Consider the following 24,506-nt stretch of genomic DNA (forward strand, 5'->3'; position numbering starts at 1 on the left):
TTTCCACTGGAAAATGCACTTGGCTCTAAAATAAAGTCCCTGAACTCCTGGAGGTACCTTCTTGTTCCTCTGCGGCGGGCGGGGGGGCTCCGACGCGGGGCGGGGGGGGTTGGGTTGGGTGTTTTTTTTGCAATTCGAGTCAAAAAAAAAAAAAAAAGGTGCTTCAGCCTTGTACTGTGTATATATATTAAAAAAAGACAAAGTTTTTGTATGTTTTTATTACTTTAATTATTGTTATAAAAAGCTTGCTTTTTTTTTTTTAATGTTTCTGCTTTTTTGTTTTTTTTGCCTTTATTTCCCCCTGTCCTCCCACCCCTTTTTCTTTCTTTTTTTTGGCACAAGGAGCTGCTTTTAGCGCCGGTACTGCCGCTGGTCAGGACAGAAAAGCTACTGAAGCGTTTTAAAAGAATTTCAGAAAAACAAAAAAAAATCCCCTTTTCCACCGGGGCAGGTGCTGTCACACCGGCAGCCCCCCCACCCCCCCCAATATCCTTCCAATTCTGATTTTTTTTTTTTCCCTTTGGTTTCTGGGGCTTTTTGGGTCCCTCCAAGCACTCGGGCAGCTGCGGTGCCGCGTTGGGGTGGGGGGGACGAGGCGCGCCGGCCCCAAACCCAAAAGCCAGCGGGGCTGCCTGTGGGGCGGGGGGGGGGGGGGGCTGGAAAGGGGCAGCACGGGGATGGGGGGGACCCAACCCCACTGAGCCCCAGCCGCGGCGGTCACAGCCCCAAAATCCCCCGAAACGATCGGAGAGAGCAGAGCAAGGGCGTTTGGGCAGGGGAAATCGGGGTGCACCCCGAGGCTCGGCGCACGCCTGGCTCCCCAGGGTGCTCGCCAAGCTCAGGACAACCCCGCTGGAGCCCTTCCTCACCCCCCCGGTGTGGTGGCAGCGCCGTGGTGCCGGGTCACAGCATCCGCGCTGGGCTCCCGAAACCGCTTCGGAGTCGCTGCCGGCCGCAGTCGCTTTTGCTGATCAGCGCCCACCTTGGGAAGCTGGTTTTAAAAAAAAAAAAAAAGAAATAATTTACGTATTTTTTTTTAATTTTGCCACCAGGCAGGCTCGCATCTGCGGGGAAAGGTGACCTCTGCTTCCTGCTTTCAATTCCCTTGTTGCGCTCGCAGAGGAAGCGATAACCCTCCCTCCCTCCCTCCCTCCCTCCCTCCCCTTGGCTTCACCAAAAAAGCTGCGCGAGATTAAAGAGCAAAACGCCCTTGCGACAGAAATTAGTTTAATCTTCTTTAAATCCCAGTTGCGGCGCCAGCCCCCGGCCTAGCCCCCCGCCAGCTCCGGGCTCCGCGATGAATTTTAACGCGGCGGAAGGCGCTGGCTGCTCGGCTCGCCTTCCCCTTTCCCCCGCGCGCCGGGCTGGGGGGGGGCGGAAAAATCCTCGGCAAAATTTCTCCCCCCAGCGCCGCAGCGGGGCAGCTGCTGCAGCTCCACGGCCACGGGCAGGAGGCCGGCTGGGCTGGCAGCGCCTCCCACGCTGAGATTTTCCCCCCCCCTCGGCAGCCCATAATCAAGTTTTTGACCCGGTGCTTGCAGCTTCTTGGAGGATTCCCCCCGGGTCGGGTCTCTTTGTCCTTACCGGTAACGGCGGAGCCAGGAGTAGGGCAGGAAAGGCAGGGCAGGTCAGATGCTGCGACAGAAAACAACAAAATAACTGGGGGGGGAGAAAAAAGGAAAAAAAATAAGCCCTAAACCCGTTCTATCTGTGCTTGTTTGGATTCGTTGTAATGTAATCTATTATTTGTCGAATGTAGCAATTAGGTCTTTATGAACATATGGCTGTAATTTCTGGAAGCGTCCACGGAAATAAAATCTTCCTCAACGATAGCAAAGGATTCTTTCTGCCCCAGCAGCCGCGGGGAAGCAGCCCTGCTCCGAGCCAAGCTCGGCCCGCGCCGTGCCAGCAGCCCACGGCCTCGCTGGGGGGGGTGGGATTTAAGGGGGAGGCCGTGCCCTAGCGCAGCCCGGGGCGAGCTGGAGCTGGCATTTTCCCGTCCCCAGGAGGATTTTCAGCTGCCATCAGCCCAGCCTGGTGCCAGCCAGGATCGCGCCCTCACCCCGTGGGGCTGCCCCAGGGGGAGCTGCGGGTTTCCCCAGGCAGCGTGTGACCCCCCGAGCGTTGTTTGACCCCCCCCACCCCGTGCTGGGTGCTGGAACAAAACACCGGGAGAAAAATTCGGCGCAGTTCGCTCAGCTGCCGGTCGTTTTATTTATTTCCGCGCGGTTTCAGATACAAATAGCAGTGAGGCGCAGTACAGAACAGCCCGGGCAGGAGAGGGAAAGCCCTTTCCTTCCGTCCTCCTCCCCGGAGCGGCCGGAGGTGCCCCCCAGCCGATCCCCCCCCGGCCCACACCTCTCGCTACCCGCACATCTTTCAAGGCTCTGAGCGGATTCCCGGCGAAGCGCCGCCTGGAAATTCATCGCTTTCCAAGCCGGCGTGTGGCCTGTGCTGCCCTCAGAAGTCCCCTCTGTGAAGTACACCCACGCCCCGCGGGGCAGAGAGCTCTGCCCGACACCGTCGGAGAGCAGCCGAGCGCCGGCGAGCCACCGCCTGCACCCGAGCAGCTCCCTGGCAGGCTCCGGACTCTCCCAGGAGAGTTTTAGGGCGGGTGCGGGTACCTCAAAAGTCCTGGGACTGGGAGCTCTCAGCGGGCTGCAGGTTGGTCCGCAGCTTGTACATGTGGTCCAGGGCTTGGGTGAGGAAAGTCCCGATCGTGTTGATCTCCATCAGGGTTAGGTTATCCAGCTAAAAAAAGAGAGAGCGGCAGTTTGGGGGGAAACAGCCCGCCGACGTGGGACGAGGAACCCGTGAAGCAGCTCCGCGGCACCCCGTTTGCCTTCGGTGACACCCCAAGGGACCAGCCCGACCGCCACCCCCGGCCAGGAGAAGCGCAGAACCGACGGGAGTTCTCCTTTCGCACGGGGCCCCGGAGAGCTGCCGGCGGGGCTGGCGAACCTCTGCCCCCGGCGCACCTTGGCGTGAGCCTCCTGCTGCCTGACGAAGCTGTCCGCCGACAGCCGCAGCTTGGCCATGCGCGTGTCCCACGTGTCCTTCACCAGCGTGCGAATCTCGTCGGCTTTGGGGATGTTGTCGGAGGCGCTGGGGGGAAAAAATAAAACAGAGGAGCAAAGCGGGCTGCAAGGGACTTGTGTAAGCAACGTTGGCAGCTCCTCAGCCCCCGAAGGCATAAGCAGAGCAGTTTGTGATATAAAAGAATCGAAACTCAACCCGCAGCTCCACAGTGAAATCCGGCCTGGCGCTCCTGCTGCTGGGATGTTTTTGGGGGAGGTTTATTTCCCCAGGAACCCTCAGCCCTGCCGCAGCAGCTGGTTCCCACTGCAATCCTTCTGCTCTTTAATCGCCCAGCTGGTGCGAGGCGCAAGCGAGGCCAACAACCTGGCCGGAGCCACACGCAGCAGGGAACCGCGAGGGCTCGGCTGCGATTGCCGCGCTCCCACCAGGGAGCACGAAGCCGAAAGGACTGCCCGAGCTGTGCCGCACCCTCCCGTTAAGGCGACTCAGCCCTGCCGCGAGGACCTCAGGAGATCAGATCCATCCACGGGGTTATTCTGGTGCGAGGGAAGGAGCCGCGCGCCAAGAGCTTCGCCTCCAGGGGGGGAGGCAGCGCTTCAACGACCACCACCAAGGGCTCAGAGCGCTCCGAAAGCTCCCCGCCAGCACATTTCACGAGCGAAATGCCTCAGCAGGCACGGGTTCAGACTCCGAATCTCCCCGGTCTCCCGCTCCTCAGGCTGAGGCGAGGGGAGCTTCCCTCCTGAAGGAGAGCCAGGGCAGGAGCCGGGAGGGCTGCGGCTGCCGAACGGATTGCTGCCGTGGAACAGCGGTGCTGGTTCCCGAGGCCTCCACGCTCAGCTGCCGCCCGATAAAGCGGCACAGCCCCGGTTCTCAGGCCGCGGAACGAGCCACCCCCAGCTACTGAGGCGCCAAGTCACCACGAGGGAACTGCCGCAGCAGGATCCGGGCACGCCGTGTAAACGAAGCCCCCGTGAACTCTCACTTTTCCCCCGGCCCTCCGGGGCCGCCGCCGAAAGCCCGAGAAACCGTCCGGGCGAGCAGGCGGCGAGGCAGAAAACCGCCACAAAACGTTTCCTACTCACAAAACGTTTCCTACTCACTAGTTCAACAGCAGCTTCGTCAGCTCCATGTAGTAGGGGCTGGGCATCGGGGTGAAGGTGTCCTCTTTGCGTTCCTGGTCCCGAATCTCCTCCAGTTTTTCTGCAACGCAGCCGGGAGCGGTCGGGCGCCAGCAGACCCTTCCCTGCTCCACACCCACCCCTCTCCCCCCCGGGGAAAAAAAAGGCAGCCCGAGGGCCCCACGAGGAAGCCCTGCTGGGGATGCGAGCGCCGCTCGCCGTGTCACCGCTCGGGACGGGCATGGAGCGAGGCAGCCGCCCGCTGCAGGTGAGCGAAGGGCCGGGGATTGAAACCAAAATTCACCCCTGTCCCTCGCGCTCCCCGGAGGAACAGGAGGCACGGCCCTGACCCAACCAGGAAGATTTCATTCCTTGCGAACATAAAGGGGAGGAAAATCAGCTCCTTCCCTCAGAATTAATTCGTATTTGGTGACTCAAGCGCCCCGTTAAGGGCGGACGGCAGAGGCTTTTCGTGTTTCCCCTGCTCCCGCTGCAGCTTACCCACGTCCATCCACGCCGGGGGAACCAGGCGGCACTTCTGCCTCTGCTTCAGGTTTACGGCCAGCCAGACGGGCACCTCCACCGGCAGCCCGGGATTGAAAGGGCCCAGGTCCCCCTGGAAGAGGAACCGGAGATGAAAACGCGGCGGCTGGAAAGGGCTCGGCCACCGCAGCGCCCGTCTCACCTGGCCCCGGCCGCTCCTGGGGCGTTTTCAGGGGGGCTGATTTTGAAAAGCCCGAGTCGGGGAGCGCCTGGATCTCCACCTCCTGCTCCACCCCCAGCCCAGCCCCTGCCCCACTTCGACCCTTCGATCCCCCAACCCCGCAGCCCTCTGGCTCCTCTCCCCTCTGCCCCAACGCCTGCCCCAGCCCCTCTCCCTGCCCCTGATTCCCCCAGGCTCTGCCCCGCAGCTCCTGAGCCCCGATCCCCAAATCCCCCAGGCCCTGACCCCAAATCCCTCAGCCCCTGACCCCAACCTCCCCCGATCCTCACTCCAAATCCTCCAACCCTGATCCTGACCCCAAATCCCCCATCCCTGACCCCAAATCCCCCATCCCCTGACCCCAAACCCATATCCCTACCCCAAAAGCTCCTCAACCCTTGACCCCAAATGCCCTCAGCCCCAGACTCAAATCCCTGATCCCCGACCCACAAATCCCCCTGATCCTGTCCCCAAACTCCCCAATCCTGACCCCAACCCCCCAGCCCTGTCTCCAAAATCCCCCAGACCCCACCCCCCAAAGCTCCTCGGCCCCTGACACCCAACCCCTGACCCCAAACCCCCAATCCCTGATCCAAAAATCCCCACCTTTGACCCCCAAATCCCCATTTCTGACACCAAACCCCCCATCCCTGACTCCAAATCCCCTCAGGTCCGTCTCTCAGATCCCCCAACCCCTGTCCCCCCAAAACACCCTTCCCTGGTCCTAAACCCCCCGATCCTGGCCCCCAAACCCCCATTTCTGACCCCAAAATCCCCATCCCTGACCCCAAATCCCCTCACCTTCACCCCTCAGATCCCCCAACCCGTCCCCCCAAACACCCTTCCCCCGACCCCAAATCCCCCATTTCTGACCCCAAATCCCCATCCCTGAACCCAAACCCCCCATCCCTGACCCCAAATCCCCTCAGCTCCATCCCCCAGATCCCCCAACCCCTGTTCCCCCGAAACACCCTTCCCCTGGCGCTAAATCCCTCAGCCCCGACCCCCAAGCCCCATCCCTGACCCCAAAACCCCCATTTCTGACCCCAAACCCCCACCCCTGCCCCCCAAACCCCCATTTCTGACCCCGGCACCCCACCCCGATCAGGTGCACGCGGTCCATGCTGAAGCTGGGCACGATCGTCACCAGCTCCTTCTCGGCCAGGAACTCCGCCTCGGCCGGCTCCATGGCGACGGCACCGGCACCGGCACCGGAACCGGAACCGGCTCTCGGCCCGCCACGCGCCCGGCTTCCCCATTGGCTGCGCGGCCTCCAAGCCCCGCCCACCGCGCCCGCTTCCCGCCGCCGGGCGCTTTTTCGCGGTCTCCGCTTGAGGGCGGGACCCGGCGTAACTCAGGGCTCTCTGATTGGTTGTCCGGCTCGCCCCTGGCTTCCCATTGGTTGCCGCGGGGGGGAGGTGTGCGCGGCTGGCCGCGGGACCAATCCGAGCGCCTCCGGGTGCTCCGACCAATCAGCGCTCAGCACTTGTTGCCAGGGCGCCGTGGGGGCAGAGAGAGAGAGAGAGAGAGAGCGCGACTCCCCGGTGCCGCGCATGCGCAATGCGCCCCGCTCCCTGCTGCTCCCTGCTGCCCCCTGGCGGCCGGGGCGGGCAGCGCCCCTCGGGGCATGGCGGCCGTCCCCCCACCCCGTAGCCCCGTACCCCGGTACCCCCGGTACCCCCGTACCCCCTGTGGGGTCCTCCGGCCTCCCCCAGCCCTGCCCTGACCGTGTGTCCCCGGGCAGCCGCACACGTTCAGGTGCTGGCTGTCACACAGCTGCCTGCTTCCTTGTTGCCCGCCCGGTTTCTCCATCCGTCCCTTTGTCCGTCTGTCCGTCCGTCCGTCTGTCCATTCACCCACCCCTCTGGTCACCCCCCCCATGCACCTGCACCGCCTGTACCACTCACACTGCTCCGCCTGTCAATGCAGTCATCTGTGGTGGTCCGTGCTCTGCTGCCTGTCCACCCAAGGGACGTCCACCCACCCACCCACCCATCCCCGCACCCAACCATCCACCCACCCACCCATCCCTCCATCCATCTATCCATCCATCCCTCCATCCATCTACCCATGAATCCATCCATCCATCCATCCATCCATCCACCCATCCACCCGTCTATCCACCCATCCACCCGTCTCTCCACCCACCTACACACCCATCCATCCACACACCCATCCACCAACTTCTCCATCCATCCACCCACTTGCCCACCCACTCACCCTTCCACCCCACCATCCACCCACCCACCCACACAAGCACCCATCCATCCATCCTCCCACCCATCCATCCATCTACCCACCCACCCACCCACCCACCCAACCACCCATCCATCCAACCACTCACCCATCCTCCTACCCACCCACCCATCCATCCATCTATCCACCCACCCACCCATCTAACCACCCACCCATCCATCCATTCATCCTCCTGTCCGTCCATCCATCCATCCATCCATCCATCCATCCATCCATCCATCCACCCACCCACCCACCCATCTAAGCACCCACCCATCAATCTATCCATCCCTTCATCCATCCATCCATCCATCCATCCATCCATCCATCCATCCATCCATCCATCCATCCATCCACCCACCCACCCACCCACCCATCTAAGCACCCACCCATCAATCTATCCATCCCTTCATCCATCCATCCATCCATCCATCCATCCATCCATCCATCCATCCATCCATCCATCCATCCAACCACCCACCCATCTAACCACCCACCCATCCATCCATTCATCCTCCTGTCCATCCGTCCGTCCACCCATCCATCCATCCATCCATCTACCCACCCCCCACACCCCCTCCTCTCCCTTCCAGCCCCCGGGGGTGCTGAGCCCCGTCCCCCCCCACCCCCCGACCACCGCAGGCCGCTCGGGGCGCCGCGGGCCGGGGGTGCCCCCCGCCCTGGCGCTGTACCCGCGGCGCCACCGGCACGCGCTGCGGCTCCTCCGGGCGCTCTATAAACGGCTCTGCCGTGCCGCGAACACACTTTGGTGCCTTTTGCCATCTGCTGCTGTCATTAAAAAATTAAATTTCCATCTGCTTTCGCGCGCCGGCCTCCTCCAGGGGGCTTCTTGGCGAAGCTGCTCTCCGGGAAGCGTCGCCCCCCCGGCGGGGCAGGATGCGGCCCCGGGGCGATGCCGGGGGGGTCCGGTGCCCCCCTCCTGGTGCTCAGCACTGGCTGCAGGGCGACGACGTCCCCCCCGTTGCCCGCCGGGCGTCCCGGGACAACGTGGCACCCGTGGGCGTGGGCGGCGTGACGATGATGGAGGGCACGTGCAGGTGTTTTTCGCCCGGTGCCGGGACCCCCCCGCTGCCGGTCCCGCTGCTCACGCACGTCTTCAAGCCTGCAGAAAGAAGGGGCGGGAACAGCATCGTTGGCTCAACCCTATACAAGCCACTGGAGAATCCCCACACCCCCCCCGTTCCCCCGGCTGCCCACCTGCCCCGCCGGGTGCGGATAGCTTTAATCTGCCTTTTTTTTTTTTTTTTTTTAATCAAGAGAAAAGCCCCAGCTCCGCGCCCGGCAGCGAGGTTTTAACTCCTCTGAAGCAGGAAAATGCCCGGCGGGGACAGCCACTGATATTTTTAATCTCTTTTTAATTAAGGATAAAGCCCTGCCTTATGTAAGGGAGCCGGGGCGGGGGGGCGGGGGGGGGGGCGTTGTTTTATTGCGGGCTCCAAGCCTGTCTGCCGGAGCCGAGGCTGGTCTGGGGACCCAAATTTGGTTTGGTTCCCCAAACAAATTCGGTTTTGACCCGGTTTTGGGGTGGACGGAGGGAAATCAGGGTGCTTTGGTGTCCCCCAGCCCCTCTCTGCAGCCGCCCCAGGGTTGGGGGGGGGTCTCTGGGACCCCCAAGCCCCCCGCACCAGGCTGCCTGGCCGGGCACCCCAAAAATGGGGAGGGGGCACGTGGGTGCTGACGCTCCATCCTGCTTTGGGGGGGGGGGGGTTAAATGGACCAGAAAACAGAGGGGGGAGGCAGCTCTTTAAACTTCATCAATATTGGAGGTTTTTTGGGGGAAAACTTTATCCACCAGGGACGGGGACCCCATGGACGGGGACACCAGGACGGGGACCCCATGGATGGGGACCCCATGGGTGATGTGTCCCCTCTCCTCCAGGGCTCCGAGGGCTCATTTCGGGGTGAAGCATCGCCGGGGACACCCTCGCTGTGACAACGGAACCGGGTTCCCACCGCTTCCCAAACCGCCCTTGGCTCCATCCCAGGACCAAGCAGGGGATGCGCCCGCACGGGTGCCGGTGCCGCGGGGATGCGAGGTGGCCACTGCCCCCCCGGCCGTCCCTGCAGCCCCCCCGGGCCGTGCCACAAGTCCCCAACGTCCCCAACCCCACGTCCCAGCCCCTGCCAAGTGGCACTCGGAGCTAACGAGTGGCCTGGGCGCGCCAACAGCTCCCACGTCCCTCTCGCCGAGCCAGAGCGCCTGCAGGCGCCGTGGTGGCTCGGCCCCCGTTAGGAAAAGTGAAGTTTGGTGAAAAGCACGAAAAGCATTTTTCTACGGAAAGCAGCAGCGAGCTGGCCCGTGCCGGGCACTGCTACCCAAGGATGCTTGGGGTCAGCCCGGCTCCCAGCCTGGCCCCGAGCACCCCGACCCCGAGCATCCTTCCCGCGGCCCCACCGCTGAGCAAACCCCAAGCCCAGGGCAGCGGCAGCGAGCTCAGGACCGTACCCCGAATTTTCCAGGGCTGGAACCCCCCCCCCCCCCGGCGTCCCCTCGCTCAAGCTGCAGCAGCATCACTTCAGAGGCCAAGCCCCGCGCTGGCAGCAGCGATGCCTTTAGGAGTCAGCAAAGCTCCTCGGAGCGCGACCTCCCTCCCAGCCCTCCCTGCGCGCCCAGGACCCTCCCGGACCCACCTTTGAGGCAGGATAACTTGAGCCCCATGTTTTCATCCTCTTGGCGGGGCCTCGCCACGGCGCACGGCTCTCCGGCCCCGCTGCCGGCCCCGGCTGCGAAAAGAGAGAGGCGAGGGCTGCGGGAAACGACGGGGAACGGGGCCGGCGATGCCTCGAGAAAGGAGGAACCGGAGCTCGCCGGCCAGGAGCGCGCACCTCCGCGCCTATGTGCGCGTATAGAAATAAATATAAATATTGAGGCGCCCGAGCGCGGCGAGCTGCCGGGGCACAACAGGAAGCCCTGCCGCTCGGCGGAGAAACCACGAGCTGATGTCACGGCCCGTCGCTGACTCAATCTCGGCCGCTGAGTTTCGGGAGGAACTTTTTGGGGAGGGAGGAGAAGGAGCCCGGCGCCCCGCCGCGGCGTCCTGCCCGCACCGCCGTGGGTGACCCCCGTTCCCGCACGCCGGGAGGGTTTCGGGGCAGGAGGCTGCGAGCAGGAGCAGCGGGGTGGGGATTTGTGTGTTTTTAGGAAAAACCCGAGCCCCACGTGAAGGAAATTGAGGGATTCCCAGCTGCGAAATTCACACCCAGGGCTGGGCGCCTGCGTGCGCCCCGCTGGAGGTCGGGATGCTGCACGGCGCTGAGCACCGCGGGGCGAGGGAGCGCGGGAGCCCGACCCCACCAAATGCCTCCGTGCCATGGGATGGGGCGGCAGAGCACCCCCTCGGGTTCCTGCGGCACCCCGAGAGCTCTGGGGAAAATCCAGGTGGAAAAAATCCTGCAGCTGGAGGGACCGGGGGCGGCCCCCGGACGGGACGGAGAAGCAGGGTGCGAAAAAAAAAAAACAACAGGACAGGGGCTGACATTTCTGAGCCGCCGGTCAGCGCTTACAATTATCCTCGGCAAAAATCCCTTCGCCGGGAAATTCGCATCCCTCCTGCCCGCAGCTGCTGGGGAAAGCTTCTTGGGTAGGGGGTCGGCGACTCGGCCCTGCCGCTCTCACCCCGCAGGGAGCCCGGCAAACCCTCCTCTCCCCGCCTGCTTTCTCCACCACGGTCTCATCGTGCCTCCCCAAGCAGCCCTGGCAGGGCCAGGCCGGGCGAAGCAGGAGCTTTCCATCACCTCCGGGCTGGCCGTGGCTCTGCCTCTTGGATCAAATCCCCGTGGGCAGCCTGGGCAGGGACCATTGGGATGTGCGCTGGGGCTGCGAGCGGAGCCCGCCGGGGACCCCAAGCTTTGAGCATATATAAACCTGGTTTCTTGATATATAAACCCAATTTCTTGATTTATGCGCCCTCCTCTGCGAAGCGCTGCTGCCCAGCTCGCGGATGAGGGAGTGCGGGGGGAAATATCCCAACCCCGGGTCACAAAGCAGCCCCGCTCCCCGGCGCTGCTGGCTCCCAGCCCTGCCTTCCCCGCGGCGCCGGGGGATGCCGAGGCAGAGAAATTCCTGGGCTGGTGCTGGGGCTTCGACTTCGCATCTGCGCCAGCGCCGTGCTTGCATTCCCGATGAGTTCACGCTCCAGAAACCCGCAGCTGCCCGTCGCAGGGGTCAACGGAGCGGCGTCGGGGAAAACTCCAGCGGCTGCACCCCGGGGGGAGGCACAGAGAGGGGTCCCGGCGGCACGGGGCTGCTCCTGCAGGCGGGTTGGGGTGGGGAACGGAGCCAAACCCAGCCCTGGAGCTCCCTGGGGTGCTTTTGAGGGGGTGACACCCACCCACCGCGGGCACGTCGCATCCCAGCTCCTGCCCTGTGAGGCTGGGGGGTCCCAGCCCCGCTCCCACGCCCACCCGGGACCTGCTGTGGGGACGGCTGTGGGTTTTACAAGGTCGGTCCCTAACCTGGTTAATGGGGTTAGTGGGGACCAGCCCCTCCCATCCAGCCCCCTCTCCCCCTCCAGCCCCATCCGAGCCCTGGGTGAGGAGGGAAGGGGCGATGGGGGAAAGCTGCTTTTCCCTCACCCCGCTGCACTGCCCGGCCTGGAGCTCCAAGAGGGAGGCACAAGAGTGCTCCCCCCCTGTGGCCATAGCCCCCCAGGCCACCAAGGATCCCCACGAGCAGGTGGTCGGGGCCAGAAAGGGCCAGAAAACTCCGGTGCGGTGCGGGGGTGCCCAGGGTGGAGCCCAGCATCCCCGTGTCCTAGCTCCCGGCGATGCTCCCAGCTGCGGCACCGTCCACGCCGGTGCTCCTGCTCCAGTTTTGGGGGCCAGCAAGGGTCTCCTGCCCCTCGCGGGGTTTCACCTGCCCACCCCAAAACCCAGCCTGGCAGCGGGGGGGCGGGCAGAGGGCTTCTCGCTGCCCCCACGGTGACAGCTCCAGGTCCCACCCTGCTGCGATGGTGAACGCTCGGCCTCCAGCACCGCTGCTTTTGCCTGCTTTAAGAGCAGCCCGAGGCTTTTGCATATCCGCCTCCTCTGCGACTGCAAAGCCCCAGACGGCTCCTCTGCAGAGAAACGAGCGGGGAATCCCCTCCGCCCCTCGCAGCCTCCTCGAAGCCTCCGTGGCTGGAGGCAGGAGCCACGGGAGATCCTCGAGCCGTGCCGAGGGTGAGGCCAGGCTGAACCCAGGAGCTGCGGGGTCCTGGCTGGGAGCAGAGCCCCGCTCTTGATGCAAAGCCCTGCTCTCTCTGCAGAGCTCTCGTGGGCTTTCACTCTCACTGGAGGCAGTCGGTGCAAAGGAGAGCAGAGAGGGGAAGTGAGCGGGTTTGCTCTGGTTTCTGCTGCTCTGCTCCTGCTGCATTTGACAACAAACACAGAAGCAGAAAGGGCCGATTTCCTCCAGCAGCTGGTGCAAGGCTCCCAGCTGAAGAGCTCAGGCAGGACCTGCGGTTCTGGACGCGGAGGCTGAGACCTTTGCAGCCCGTGGCTCGGTTTTGCCCCGGAAAAGCAGAAAAACAAACCGGTTTATGCACTTTCCTGCCTGTTCAGCTGCAGGGACGAAGATCCAGAGGGCAGGGCCCAGCGAGCTCCAGCTTTCCACCTCCTTCCCCAAGCTCGGTGCACGCAGCATCCCATGGGATCCCCATCCTCACCAGCTCCGGTTTCAGCACGCAAACGGAGCTGGTGCAGCAGAACCCCCCCAGCCCCCCGTTTCTACCTTGCTGCCCCTCTGCAACCACCCGCTCGCTGCTGCTGGGCGAGAAACAAAAGGCCCCAAACCCAGGAGCCCTGGAGCGAGCCCAGCCCGGAGCAGCGGCCGGGTTTGGTGCTGAAACTGCACCAAGCGGGCGACCGAAAGCGACGGCCGGGGGGGGGGTACGCAGAAATAACAGCGCGCCGAGCTAACTGTGGTTAGCTCCGCGGGCTGCTGCACGTCTCCAGCTGGCGTGGCGATACCTGACACCGAGCCCGGCATCCTGCGTCCCTTCCCCTCCTCCCCATGGGGCTGGAAAGCCACGGCACCCGTGGGCACGTGCCCAGGGCTGGGCACGGGGCAGGGACCCTCCGGCACGGAGCCCCACGCACGAAGGAGAAAGCACCTGGAGAAAGGGGCGAGCCTGAACGTGGGGAGCATGGGGGTGGGCTCACGGACCAGCCACCTCCTTCGTACGGGCACCCGGGGAGCCTCCGCCAGCCCCACGGCCCTCCCGGGAGCTCCTTGGTGGTGCCAGGGGGCAGGGAAATCGGCAGCGGGAGGAAGAGGATGGGGTCAGCGAGGAGCTGGCTGCCCTCCGGTGCTTCGTGGGGAAAGAAAAGGGTCGGGAGCCCCTCGCTGGGGGGGGGCTCTTGGCCACCCAGGGTGGACAAGTGGTACTGGGGGATGCCGGGTGTGGGAAGGGAGGAGGAGGAGACAAGAAGCAGCTGAAGATGAAGGCTTGGGGAAAGTGGAGCAGCCCCAGCATCCCCCAGCAGACTGAAGAGAAAACGGCCTCAAAGGAACCCCCCCCGGGGGCACGGCAGCAGCCCCCGGGAGCGAGCAGGAGGCGAGGTGGGAAGCGAGCACGTACCTTGAGCGCAAAGCCAGGGGGTGCTGGGCTCCCCCGCCAGGAGCACATCCAGGGCGAGCAGGGACCCAGCGGGCAGCTCGGAGGCCTGGGCTGGGAACCGCCTCGCAGACCGGCCTGCTGCTTCCCGGCTCGCCGAGCTCCAGGTTAATCTCAGCCCAGCTTTCCCTTTTATCCCCTCGTACAACCTCTATACGTATTTTTTTTTTTTTTTTTCCATTAGGTCCCTCTCTCTCTTAAGCTCCGGAGTGCATTTCTAGGAAGGGCTGCGTTCTTTCTCCAGCCTTCCCCAGCTGCCGCTGCGCAGACCGGGGGCAGCCCTGGCACCGCTCCCTCCGGCTAAAGTGCTGCCGTGATGCAGCTCGGGGGCGTTCGGGGAGCTCCCCGTCTCCCCCCGCTTTAGGGTTTTAGGGGCAGCACGCCCTGCCCCTCTCCCCACAGCTACAGCCAAGCCCACTGCCAAGAAACCCTGGAGGTGAGGGCGGATTTTGGGCACCGGCTGCCCAGCCACGCGAGGAGGAATTTCGCCTCCCGCGCCGTGCTGCTACGGAAAACCCCAGCCCGCGGCCGGCAGCCTGCCCCCATCCTCTCCAAGGACGCAGCCCGAGCCAAAATCAAAGCAGATAGGCGGGCAGGGCGCGCTCTCGGATAAGGCTGGGTGAAAACGTGGTCTAAAACCAGGAGTAAAAAAAGAAAGAAAAAAAATCGATGAAGCCCTCGGTGGGTGGTTTGGCACAGCGGAATCGCTGCCGGCTCCAGGAAGGCCGGCTGCAGGGCTCCTGGCGGAGCACACGAGGAGGTTTTTCGGCACAGCAGCACGCTCAGCTCCGCTCCGGGGGCTGAATTAAAGCCGAATCTCAAAGTGCAGCTCAGCAGCAGCAGGCTAAACGCCTTTCCCCCCCAGAGGACATCTCCCGAGCCGCAGCCAGCCGCGAGGCCGGGCCGCTAACAGCCTCCTCCATTAGCACCCGCGTGCTCCTTCCGCCCGGGTAATGCCTCCTCCATCCCAGCATCTCCGGGCGTTTTTACGAGGAGCAGCAGCGGCAGAGTGCAGCGATTAGGCCCGCGGCCAGCGAGCGGAGAGACCCCGGGGGCTGCTTCCCGCGGCTGCCAGCGCCCCGCGGAGCTGCCGCTTCGCATCCCTGCCGCTTGGAGAAGAGATTCGGGGGGCACGACACCGCAGCACCACGCGGAGCGGCCGCGGACACCTGCACCGGGTGAGGAGGTTGCGGTTCCCCCGTCCCGCCAGCCGAGCTGCTCGCCTGCTCCAGCCCTTGTCAGCCCCGAAGAGCCGGGACAGGCTGTGCACAGCCGGGCTCTGCCCGTTTTCACGCCGGCGTGGGCTGGGAAGCGTCCCGCGGGCACCTCCGCCGGCAGGGGAGCGAACTCCAGCAGGATTGTTTCACTCGCTGAATTAAGAAAAAAAAATCCTCATATACAAACACAACAACGAGCTCAAGGAATAAGGATGTGGATACTCCACCAGGTGCGGGTATTTCGCTTCTGAGCATCCCCCAACCTGCTGACGAGACAGACACCCCCTGTCCCCATCCCTTCTCCGCACAAGCCAGGGGAGCAGAAAGCGCTCCCGCCGCAGATTTACCCCCAGACACCTGCTGCTTTTCCTAGCAGCTCCAAAACGCTCTCGTTTCTGGGTGAAAATAACACCGCCAGGCCCCCCAGGCTCTCTGCCTGTTCCCTTCTGGGTGTCTGGAGCCGGTCTGCGCGTGCTTTTTGACCCAGCATCCAAATGCTGGAAGCGCCCCGGGCTCACGTCCTGCCTCGGGGCATGCCTTGTGCTGCGGGCCCCATTTCAATCTGATCCCTGATTTCAAGCCGAACTGGCACTTACGGCAATGCACGCTCAGGCCTCTTCCTTCCCCCCCTTGCAACTGAAGGATTCGAGGTTAGTCCCGACGTGGGTCCAGCAAAGAATAACCTACGTCCCCCACGCAGAATCCCAAGTACTTTGTGCTGGTATTTTCAGACATTCCTGAAATATTAGGGTTGAGGGTGGAAAAAAAACACACTGGAAGTTACGTATTTTCTATTGCTTTAGGTCCCATGGATGTGGTAAAGAGCTGGGGGTCAACTGTCTGGGCGGGTAAACTTTCAATCTCCAAATCTGAGCTAATCAGGGAAGGAAAAAAAAAAAGTTTACCTCTGCATGTCGTTAGCTGCTAACGAAACAAAAAGGTGATTTTAGGAATGGGAGATGCAGATCCCTTCCCCAAGCTTTCTTCCCCCACGGGTTTTAAAAGGAGTTACCTTGAATTGCTCTGAAGAGGCAGCTGATCTGCCAGCCCCGCAGCCAGCGCTTGCTCCTGCGGGCAGGGTCGGTACAGCAGCAGGAAGAGAGAGCACAGCCTCCACCGAGCCCCCCGGCGGCTTCCTCATTCTTTCACAGGAGCCACCGGGACTCCAGGCGCCTTGCCTTTATGAAATCGCTGCTTTTTGTCCAGCCTTCGACGCAAACAGGATGGGTGAGACGAGATCCGAGCACCGCAGCGCTTGTCCTTTTTGCTTAAAGCTCGCCTGGGCCTTTACTGGTGCCAAAAGGCTCACGGCATCCCATTGAAAAGCAAGCAGAAGATGAAGACAAAGCCTTAAAGCTGCCTCCCTTCCAGCGAGGTGCCCCAAGTGTTTCCCAACGCATTTCGGTGGCTCAGGAGTCACACCAGCATGGGTGAACCACCCCGCAGAGCTTGGCTAACCCCTGTCCCTGCGACAATTCCCGAGGCCTCACGAGGTGTTTGCACAAAGTACGGCAAGCCCTCTTCCCGCAGCACGGTTTGCTCCAAACGCTACGCTGCTGAACCGCTGTTCCCAGGATATAAATACGTTAACATTTTAAATACAGCCTTGGACGTGTTGTGTAACACACCGCAACGCGTCCATCTCACCGCTTGTGAGCTAGATGCGTGTTTTCATTCAGCAAGCGAAAACATTTTCCTTTCCTGCAAGCGTATCTGAGTCATGCTTCGGAGAGACTACGGACTGCGTGCCAGTGCCTCTGGTAATGCCCAGCACACCTCAGCACAGTAGGAAGACAAACAAAACCACTCGGGTCAAACCTTCATCTCCCCCTTGGCCATTTCTCTCCTCCTCACTGTTTTTGAAAAAGGACTTGGACGTTGGGATCTTCATCGTAAAACCGTTTTTAGGAAGAAAGAGAAAAATCTAGAGGAAGCGTTGCAGGTTGAGGCTACATTTAACTAATTAACCATCCCGGAGGAGCAGGACAAGCTCCTAGCGTGACACCAGACATGCACCAGCCTTGGGCAACCAGAGCGAGCGCTGTCCGTGCACGTCACCTCTCCTCGCAAAGGACCCAACTGCCGATCCCCACACCAAGTGTATTTTCAGGTGGCGAGGAAAATACTCCGCCACCAGCTGGTGACTAACACCATTTCCTTCCATTGGAAGCAGCTAGTGGTAAGAAGTGTTAAATGTCTTAATGAATTTGGAGGATAAATATTAAATTCATTACGTTGTTACAGAAATGCAGCAAAAAGCAAGCACAGGTAAGGTACGTTGCCTGTGGCGTACCTGATAAAAAATAGTACATATCATAAAAATAACGTAAGAGGAAACAGTGCTGTGAAGCTTCCTCATTGACAACTACGCTTATTCTTAGAAACAAATGAAAATTAGAAAGGCAAAAGCTGAGCTAAGTGTAATCTAGACTCCTTGACGCAGCGTACTCAGACATACGCCTTCAACTTCAGGCTTACTTGAACGAATACCGCATGAACCAGATTAAAATTACATCTGTTTAAAAACAGAAAAAAATCCATAGAATGATCATGGTATTTGGTGCTCTTCTTTTGGAGTTTCAAACTGTTTTGGAACTTTCATTAAAAATCCTTATTCCAGTCTTTTTTTTTTTTTTTAAGCATTATGCGAACATCTGATTTTACTTTGTGTTTAATTTTCTCAGTCAGTAACTATGGCTGTATGCCCTGAGACAGCAGGAAAATCATTGTAGCATTTGGGAATGCAGCTTTAACACATTTTCTGTGGCTGTGTCATACAAAACCACTGCAAACCAGGTGACAGGTGCATGGAAAATCATCTTCAGCAGTTTGCATTTGCTGTACTGACAGAATGCCACTTCCAAGCCACGAAAAACAAAACAAAACAGTTGACCTCAGATTTTGTTTATGTATTTGACCTCAAAATACCTCGTCTGAGGACAAAACCGATCTTTTGAAAGTTATTTTCAGAAATCTTTAAAAATCATTCTCTCTAAGGAGTACAAAAGCTTAGTCAAAACTTTTAATATGAACCACGGGGATAAGCAGTAGTTCTGGTTTTGAAGGAACAGCAACATTCACTACAACGGGGAAGGCATCCACAGGGACAGCTGTAACTGACGGCGTGCAGCTCTTCTAATGAACCTCACGAAAAGGATTCAACAGCTTACGGACACGTCACCCTTGGCAACGTGACGCGCCACTCTTTTAATCAGCCAGCTTTCCACACAAGGTACTGAATATTACTCTATTTACATTCAAAAATATCATTTTTGTGTCTTCAGTACATAGTGGGAATGCCCGTAAGTTAGTCAGTAGGAATCCCCCTAACACAGGTGGAGGACAGCTTTGTTGATCTCTGGATTTGTCCAGTCGTTCCGGATGTCATCCAGGTGATTATCAAAATCTACAAGTGTTTCGTAGGACTTGCTGTCCAAGAGAGACGCAGCGATTCTCTGGGCTTCGTTCCAATCCTCACAGAAATCACTAGGATGGGAGAAGAACCGGGAATTAATAATAATCCCAAAGAAAACCCTCGCCATCTCCTCCATTCAGGACGATAAAGCACACTCTCTGCAACACAGTCGTGGCTAAGAGGCACACGGCTGCCTGGCTTCAGCAGCTGGCTGCTCTCTCCCTCCCCCTCCTTCACCCTCCATCCCTTTTTCTCCCTCCCTCTCGCTACAACGCAGCCCTCAAAGCACAAACCACTTCTCCTCACCACCTAAACACAAACAAACTCCGCAGTCTACTCACACGTGGGGGTCCTTGCACCTCCACTTGTTCTCATGGAGCTCGTACACGTGAATGGCAGGTTCTACGCACTCCATCGTGAACTTGGTGTTATCAACCTGGCGTGCAGCAGAAAAAACACTGTTTTAAGTCTTCCCGAGTAAAGAGATGAAATTGAAAGCAAGTTTTCACAAACAGGACGCCTTATTCTAATTCATGCGCTGGTCTGCCTTCGCGTGAGCCAAATTCTCCAGGTTTAAGCCACCAACCCTCTTTGTCGCTGTGGCAAGGATACAAAACTCAATTTGTTTCATGTAAGACAAGGATTTAAGTCACTGAAAGGGGTCCTAAACAGGGAATACACTAACTTCGCTCAAACCCCATGAGCAGAGGTCTCCACTTCCTTTGAGATAACAGAGAGCTAGCCACAGCCACTTACTAAGAACTACAGGGGCTACAAGTCATTGCATCTCTTCCCCAAAGCACTTGTGGGGAAAGAGCAAAGTGGTTACTTCGCTGTTACAGGACACACAGAGCTGCACGTAAGTGGTTAGTCCAGCACCACAGACCCGATATTAACAACACAGAGAGAAAAAGGAAGCAGTTTACCATGATGAGCGCCGTGTCGTTAAAGCCCTCTGCAATTCTGGAGGCCACCTTTTCAGCAACCTGGTTTGGACTGCAGCGGAAGGTAAAGGTAATTGTGTTATTTGAACCGTGACACTCGCGGCAGCAGGAAACATGCTTAAGGAGACGCGAAAATTACACGGTACGCTTATAAACAGGAACAAGATATCGAGCCGATGCTCCACTTGATCGAAGTCAGATGGCCACGAAAACCCCAGCTCCCCTCTTCAGCGCAATGATCCGAAGCTCATCTGTGCTTAGGCAAGGTATTTTTGAGCAGCAAAGCGCTCGCTGCAGACTGCGTGCAGATTGTGTGACCTCCCACCTCCTTCCACCAGACCAAGAACCGCAGCCTCCTGCGCCCCGACGGGCATTTAAAAAAGAAACTTCAACTGAGCTGCCTTCCCAGCCTGCGTTTGAATTCACTCGCTGGCCAGCTTCTCTACGGAACTGGATAATCTTCTAAAGAAAAGCCTCTGCTGTTTCAAAGATGGCAATCTCTACGCGGTGCCAGAGCTATCTTCAAAAAATGAAGTCTGGCTTTAAAAGAAACATGCCCAGAACAGTCTTTCAAACCGCAAAGAGAACAAACTGCCTCCTCTCCTTCAAAAACGGCTCCAGCAGCTCTGTATTTCCCTTGTAAGGAAAGGGCAACGTCCGCATCCCCGTCAGATACCCAAGCAACCCCAAGTGCTATTTAAAAAATACACTTGAGACTCCAAGATAGGCATCAGCAAAGTAACTGGAACGGAGCAGAATGCTTTAAACAAGTTGTTCATACTGATTTTAAATACTACATGATGCACTCTCATGAGTCTTGATACTGGATTTGTCTAATAGAGGGGGAAACATTTGATACACACATCTAGAACTAGGTTGTAGCTCCACACGAAGCCCCTTGCTGTTTATTTGGTGGTTTGAGTTAGCTAGTGGGGAGGTGGAGGAAAAGAAGGAAGAAAAAAAATAAAAGAAAAAAAAAAGAGACCATTCCCAGGGAGAACAGTAAGCGAAGAGGATCTCTGCTTGACTGTTATCCTCTTCCATTTCAAGGCTGCCCCTTTACCGTGTCAGAAAATGATTCGAACCAACAACCACAACAAAAACCCGAGACAGTTCAGCAGTTCAGTAAGAATTAGGTCACTTCGAAAAGACTTTCCAAAAAGATACCGGGAGTCGTTCGAGTTTACGAGACATTAACAGCGCAAGCGGAGGCGCCTGCAGACGCCGGCTATTTCCCCGACAACCGCACTTCAACCGGCTGGCAGCCGCTCCAGCAGCGGCCTTTTGTAGCCCCCACCGAAGCAGAGGGATCCTGCAAAGACCGGGGCTCCTGCACCCGAGCGAAGGCCACGGCCGCCGGCGCCACGAGGCCAAGGCGCGAGCAGCTGATGGGTGTCAGAAGGAATCCGCGGGCCCCGTTTCTGCCCGTGACTGCTGCTGGCAGAGCACAAAGCACGGCGCAAAAGAGCAAACAGAAGGAAATACTGCACCAACGCACCTGGCGTCTTTCACGCGTTCGTTGGCCTGGTAATATCCGGCTATCACGTAGCTATTCTCTTTGCACCACGAGTCAATCTGGAAAAGGAACGGGAACAGTTAAGCCTGAGGAGGGAAAAAAAACAAACAGAAAAAGAACACAGAAATAAGGAAATCCCCCATCGGTCCTGCAAATAAAATGGCCATTTACGCACGACAAAACGTATTTATTTAAAGAAGCAACTGGCAAAGACATCCACGTGTGCACACAGCTTGATTAACCCAGGCAGAGAAACCAAGCTGAACCTTTGGGGAGTGACATAAAAAAAAATAATAAATAAATAACCAATTTCTTGCTCTTTTGCTCCATTTATCCCAGGTTAAATTCAAGCGACAGGACTGACAAAGGCGCTGCCCGGGAGGGGAGCCCAGGTCCTCCCCGTTCGTGGATATATTTCGGTGGCATTCACGTGGCAGAGGGGAACCCGAAGGTGTCCGGCGCGCAGAGCTGTGCTGCCGCTTCGGGGGCGGCCTGCTCGTTTCCTTCCTAGGGCAGCGCTTCGGGGTTAAAGCCGGAGCGTCGTTTACCTAATGAGCAAACGAAGCCCCGAGCGAAAGGTAAACACGTGGGGGCAGAAGAAAAAGGCCGTGGGCAGAAGAAAAAGGCCGTGGGCAGAAAAAGGTCGCGGCATTTACCAGTTTTTCAGCTCCCTCCGGCACAAAAAAGGTTTTTGCAACCGAAGTGTTCCGTGTTTCTCTCCGAGAGCTCACCTGCAGCAGCAATTATCCACCGAAGCACGGCGGGGGGGGGAATTTTCCACACTTTAAAGCCTTTCAGCCCAAACCCAGCGCCCTGCTAAAATCGCTCCCCAGCTCGGCCACGAGATCAGGGCTCGGCGAAGGAGCTGCTGGTGTGCTCCTCTGCCCCGCCACAGACGCGGCCGTGCTTTGGGAGCGGCGACGCACGCGAGGGGGTTCCTTATAACCCGGCACCCCAAGCCGGAGCCCCCCCAAAAAAGGGGGGAAGCAGCCGGAACTTTCCTGGGCTGTCCCTAGAGAGCAGGCATCAGAAAAACCTCAACGGCTGCATCAAAATGGATCCAGAAACGCATCCGCGGCATCCCGTAGCCGAAATCAATCTGGGTCTGAGGAATAATTACAGCACTAGGCTGCGGAAACGCAACAGCCACGTAAATAATCCCCCTTCTGCGAGGGATGACGCGGATTTACGTGGCAAAAAAAAAAAGGCTACGCAGCCCTGCTAAGGCTGCGGGCCAACTGCTGTTCAGTCACAAAGCCATTTGGAGGCTTTTCGGACCACGGTTTTAATTGGCAGCGGGTGGAAAGCCTGGCATTAAGGCCGAAAGCCCAGACATCGGACTACAACAATAACAACGAAGAAATAATGCTAATAATAAAGAAACGATCGTTTTAAAAATAATTCGCCGAGGGCGAATCGATGGGAGGCAGGTCGTGCCTCGTTTCCACGCAGCGCTTTGTCTCCCCGGAATAAAATCAAAGCGATTTGGGGAGGATAAAAAAAAAAAAAAAAGAGAAAAATAGAAGCGACTTGCTCGCCTCCAGAGCCCCAGAGCTCTGGGAATGGCCACACGTGAAGCTGGTTTTACGCATCCCTTGCTGCCGAAGAGCTGCTCGCGGCTTTCAGGAGGCGCCACGGGTCGGGCTGGAAGCAAACGCTGCGCTCCGCTGCATCATTTTCGGGTGAAACACAGGCACTCTCGGTCCCGTTCGGTGCTCTGGAGTAATTCGGGTCAGAGATGAGGAGAGGCAAAGGGCCTTGGGCTCTCCTCGAATGCTTCCGAGTGTCCTAAGAGTCATCAAACGCGCCTGCAACCTCCAGCACGTTTCAGCCGGTCCTAATTAACGCGGGAAACGTCGCAGGGCTCCCCGTCTTTAACTTTTTACCCCCCAAAACAACGTGCACGTGCGTAGCAGCGCCGTTTCTCTGGTCCCACCACGACTGCAGATGCGGTAACACCTCGGACGTTGTGAGGAGCAGGATTTATTTCCCAACGACGCAACCGCACGGCGAGAGCTACCCCGGGGAACCTCACCGAAGGCCCCAGGTTTCTACTCGGAAACCTGGCTGTTCGTTCCCACAGGAAAAAAAAAATAAAAACAAATGACCCCGGTTCAAAACGGCGAAGTCGAGCCCACACGAAAGCAAATATAACCAGTATCGCCGCGCCTTCCCATCAAGTAAGGCTGGCAGAAAGTGACTCCCGGAGGGGCGCGTGGCCCCGGGCCCCCTCTTTCTTGAGCCGGGAGAAACGTTTAGGCCACGAGGCCCGCGGGAACCAAAGCCCCGTGACCTTTACAGACGCCAGACGGGTGAGAATTTGCCGCCCTCGGCGACAGCGCAGCTGCCAGTGGGCAGCTTTGCAGCTCCAACCGGCGACGACGCCCACAGCGAAGGCAGCCGGGATGGGGGGGGGCATTTCCCCGCGCCCGGACTTCTTCCCGGGGCCTCCCCACAGCGCAGAGCCCCGCGGCCGCTCGCTCCCCACGGCCCCCGGTTTTAACGCAGGGGCACGCTCCCGAAGCGCCCCGCGGGGAGGAGCCGCAGCACGACACAGGGCGCCCCACTGCGCCCCCCGCAACCCTCTTACCCCCCCCAGCAGCCAAACCGGGGGCTGAGCCCCCCCTCCTGCGCTCCCCTACCCCCCCAGCAGCCCTCTTACGCCCCCAGCGACCCATCCAGGGGCGGAGAACCCCCACCTTACACCCTCCTACCCCCCCAGCAGCCCCCCTACCCCCCCCAGCAGCCCCTCTTTCCCCCTCAGTGCTCCAGTTAAGGGCTTAGCCCCCCCCCAACACCCCCAGCACCCCAGCCAGGAGCTAAGGACCCCCCTCCTGCACCCCTCTACCCCCCCAGCAGCCCCCCTATCCCCCCCCAGCAGCCAAACCAGGGGCTGAGGACCCCTTCCTGCACCCCCTACCCCCCCAGCAGCCCCCCATCCTCCTCAGCAACTGAACCAGGGGCTGAGGCCCCCCTCCTACGCACCCCTACCCCCTCAGCAACCCCCTTACCCCCTCCAGCACCCAAACCAGGGGCTGAAAACCCTTTCCTACACCCCCCTACCCCCTCAACAACCCCCCTATCCCCCCCAGCAGCCAAACCAGGGGCTGAGAACCCTTTCCTATGCCCCCCTACCCCCTCAGCAACCCCCCTATCCCCCCCAGCAGCCAAACCAGGAGCTGAGGACCCCCTCCTGCACCCCCCCACCCCCTCAGCAGCCCAACCAAGGCCTGAAACCCCTCTTTAACCCCCCCAAACCCCCCTTTACCCCCCCCGTACCAGGCTAAGGCCCCCCTCCTGCACTCCCCCAGCCCCCCAGCAGCCCAACCAGGGCCTGAAACCCCTTTTTAACCCCCCTTCAACCCCCCCCAACTCCCCCTTTACCCCCCCCGTACCAGGCTGAGGGCCACCTCCAGCATGGGCGCCAGCGCCAGGGTGCCGTGGAAGAGCGGCACGCAGTCGACGAAGAGCGCCGGGGCGGCGGCGGCCTGCTGCTCCCTGCCGGGCCGGGGGGCGGCGGGGGGCGGCCGCTCGGCCACCAGCAGCCCGTTGACGGCGCAGTGCGGGTACTTGGCGCCGTGCAGCACCATCTTGCAGTAGGCCTGCGTGCTCAGCCTCATCCTGACGGGCCCCCGCCGCCAAGCGCGCCCCGCCGCCAAGCGCGCCCCGCCGCCAAGTCCGCCGAGGTGTCGTAAAAGG

General features: G+C 59.8%; 2 protein-coding genes across 5 annotated transcripts; both read right to left on the reverse strand.

Annotated features, from left to right (window-relative positions):
- Positions 1–272: 272 nt before the first annotated feature.
- On the reverse strand, positions 273–6,169 carry GINS2 (GINS complex subunit 2). 3 transcript variants are annotated; one of them, XR_013938267.1, is made up of 7 exons: positions 5,963–6,169; positions 4,662–4,776; positions 4,143–4,242; positions 2,979–3,105; positions 2,625–2,751; positions 1,585–1,659; positions 273–991 (listed from the first exon to the last, which is right to left on the reverse strand). XR_013938267.1 is itself a non-coding variant. In XM_080552236.1 (5 exons), the coding sequence occupies exons 1-5, from the start codon at positions 6,050–6,052 to the stop codon at positions 2,626–2,628; spliced, it is 558 nt and encodes a 185-aa protein (XP_080408362.1). In that variant the 5' UTR covers positions 6,053–6,167; the 3' UTR covers positions 2,397–2,625. The 3 variants fall into 3 exon arrangements, 1 of the variants encoding a protein (XP_080408362.1); XR_013938268.1 differs by having other exon boundaries at positions 1,585–1,635; positions 5,963–6,167; XM_080552236.1 differs by lacking the exons at positions 273–991; positions 1,585–1,659 and having other exon boundaries at positions 2,397–2,751; positions 5,963–6,167.
- On the reverse strand, positions 4,662–24,490 carry EMC8 (ER membrane protein complex subunit 8). Of its 2 annotated transcripts, XM_080552232.1 has the most exons (10): positions 24,203–24,490; positions 20,790–20,866; positions 19,274–19,343; positions 18,689–18,783; positions 15,945–18,418; positions 13,680–15,806; positions 9,751–9,843; positions 7,791–8,221; positions 6,249–6,780; positions 4,662–4,776 (listed from the first exon to the last, which is right to left on the reverse strand). In XM_080552232.1, the coding sequence occupies exons 1-5, from the start codon at positions 24,425–24,427 to the stop codon at positions 18,259–18,261; spliced, it is 627 nt and encodes a 208-aa protein (XP_080408358.1). In that variant the 5' UTR covers positions 24,428–24,490; the 3' UTR covers positions 4,662–4,776; positions 6,249–6,780; positions 7,791–8,221; positions 9,751–9,843; positions 13,680–15,806; positions 15,945–18,258. The 2 variants fall into 2 exon arrangements, with proteins under 2 accessions (XP_080408358.1, XP_080408359.1); XM_080552233.1 differs by lacking the exon at positions 13,680–15,806.
- Positions 24,491–24,506: the final 16 nt, after the last annotated feature.

Source organism: Anser brachyrhynchus, assembly GCF_964034855.1.
Source record: "Anser brachyrhynchus genome assembly, chromosome: 12".
Taxonomy (NCBI): Eukaryota; Metazoa; Chordata; class Aves; order Anseriformes; family Anatidae; genus Anser; species Anser brachyrhynchus.

What these genes read in the sequence shown, in the direction of transcription:
- GINS2 (XM_080552236.1), bottom strand. Translation starts at nt 6,052, where the DNA reads ATGGAGCCGGCCGAGGCGGAGTTCCTGGCCGAGAAGGAGCTGGTGACG. An exon ending in ACGAAGCTGCTGTTGAACTA is followed by an intron (nt 3,106 to 4,142) that starts GTGAGTAGGAAA and finishes TTTTCCCCCCAG; the next exon opens with CGCCTCCGACAACATCCCCA. An exon ending in AGCAGGAGGCTCACGCCAAG is followed by an intron (nt 2,752 to 2,978) that starts GTGCGCCGGGGG and finishes CTCTTTTTTTAG; the next exon opens with CTGGATAACCTAACCCTGAT.
- EMC8 (XM_080552233.1), bottom strand. Translation starts at nt 24,427, where the DNA reads ATGAGGCTGAGCACGCAGGCCTACTGCAAGATGGTGCTGCACGGCGCC. An exon ending in TGGAGGTGGCCCTCAGCCTG is followed by an intron (nt 20,867 to 24,202) that starts GTACGGGGGGGG and finishes TTCCTTTTCCAG; the next exon opens with ATTGACTCGTGGTGCAAAGA. An exon ending in AGGTGCAAGGACCCCCACGT is followed by an intron (nt 18,419 to 18,688) that starts GTGAGTAGACTG and finishes CTCCCATCCTAG; the next exon opens with TGATTTCTGTGAGGATTGGA.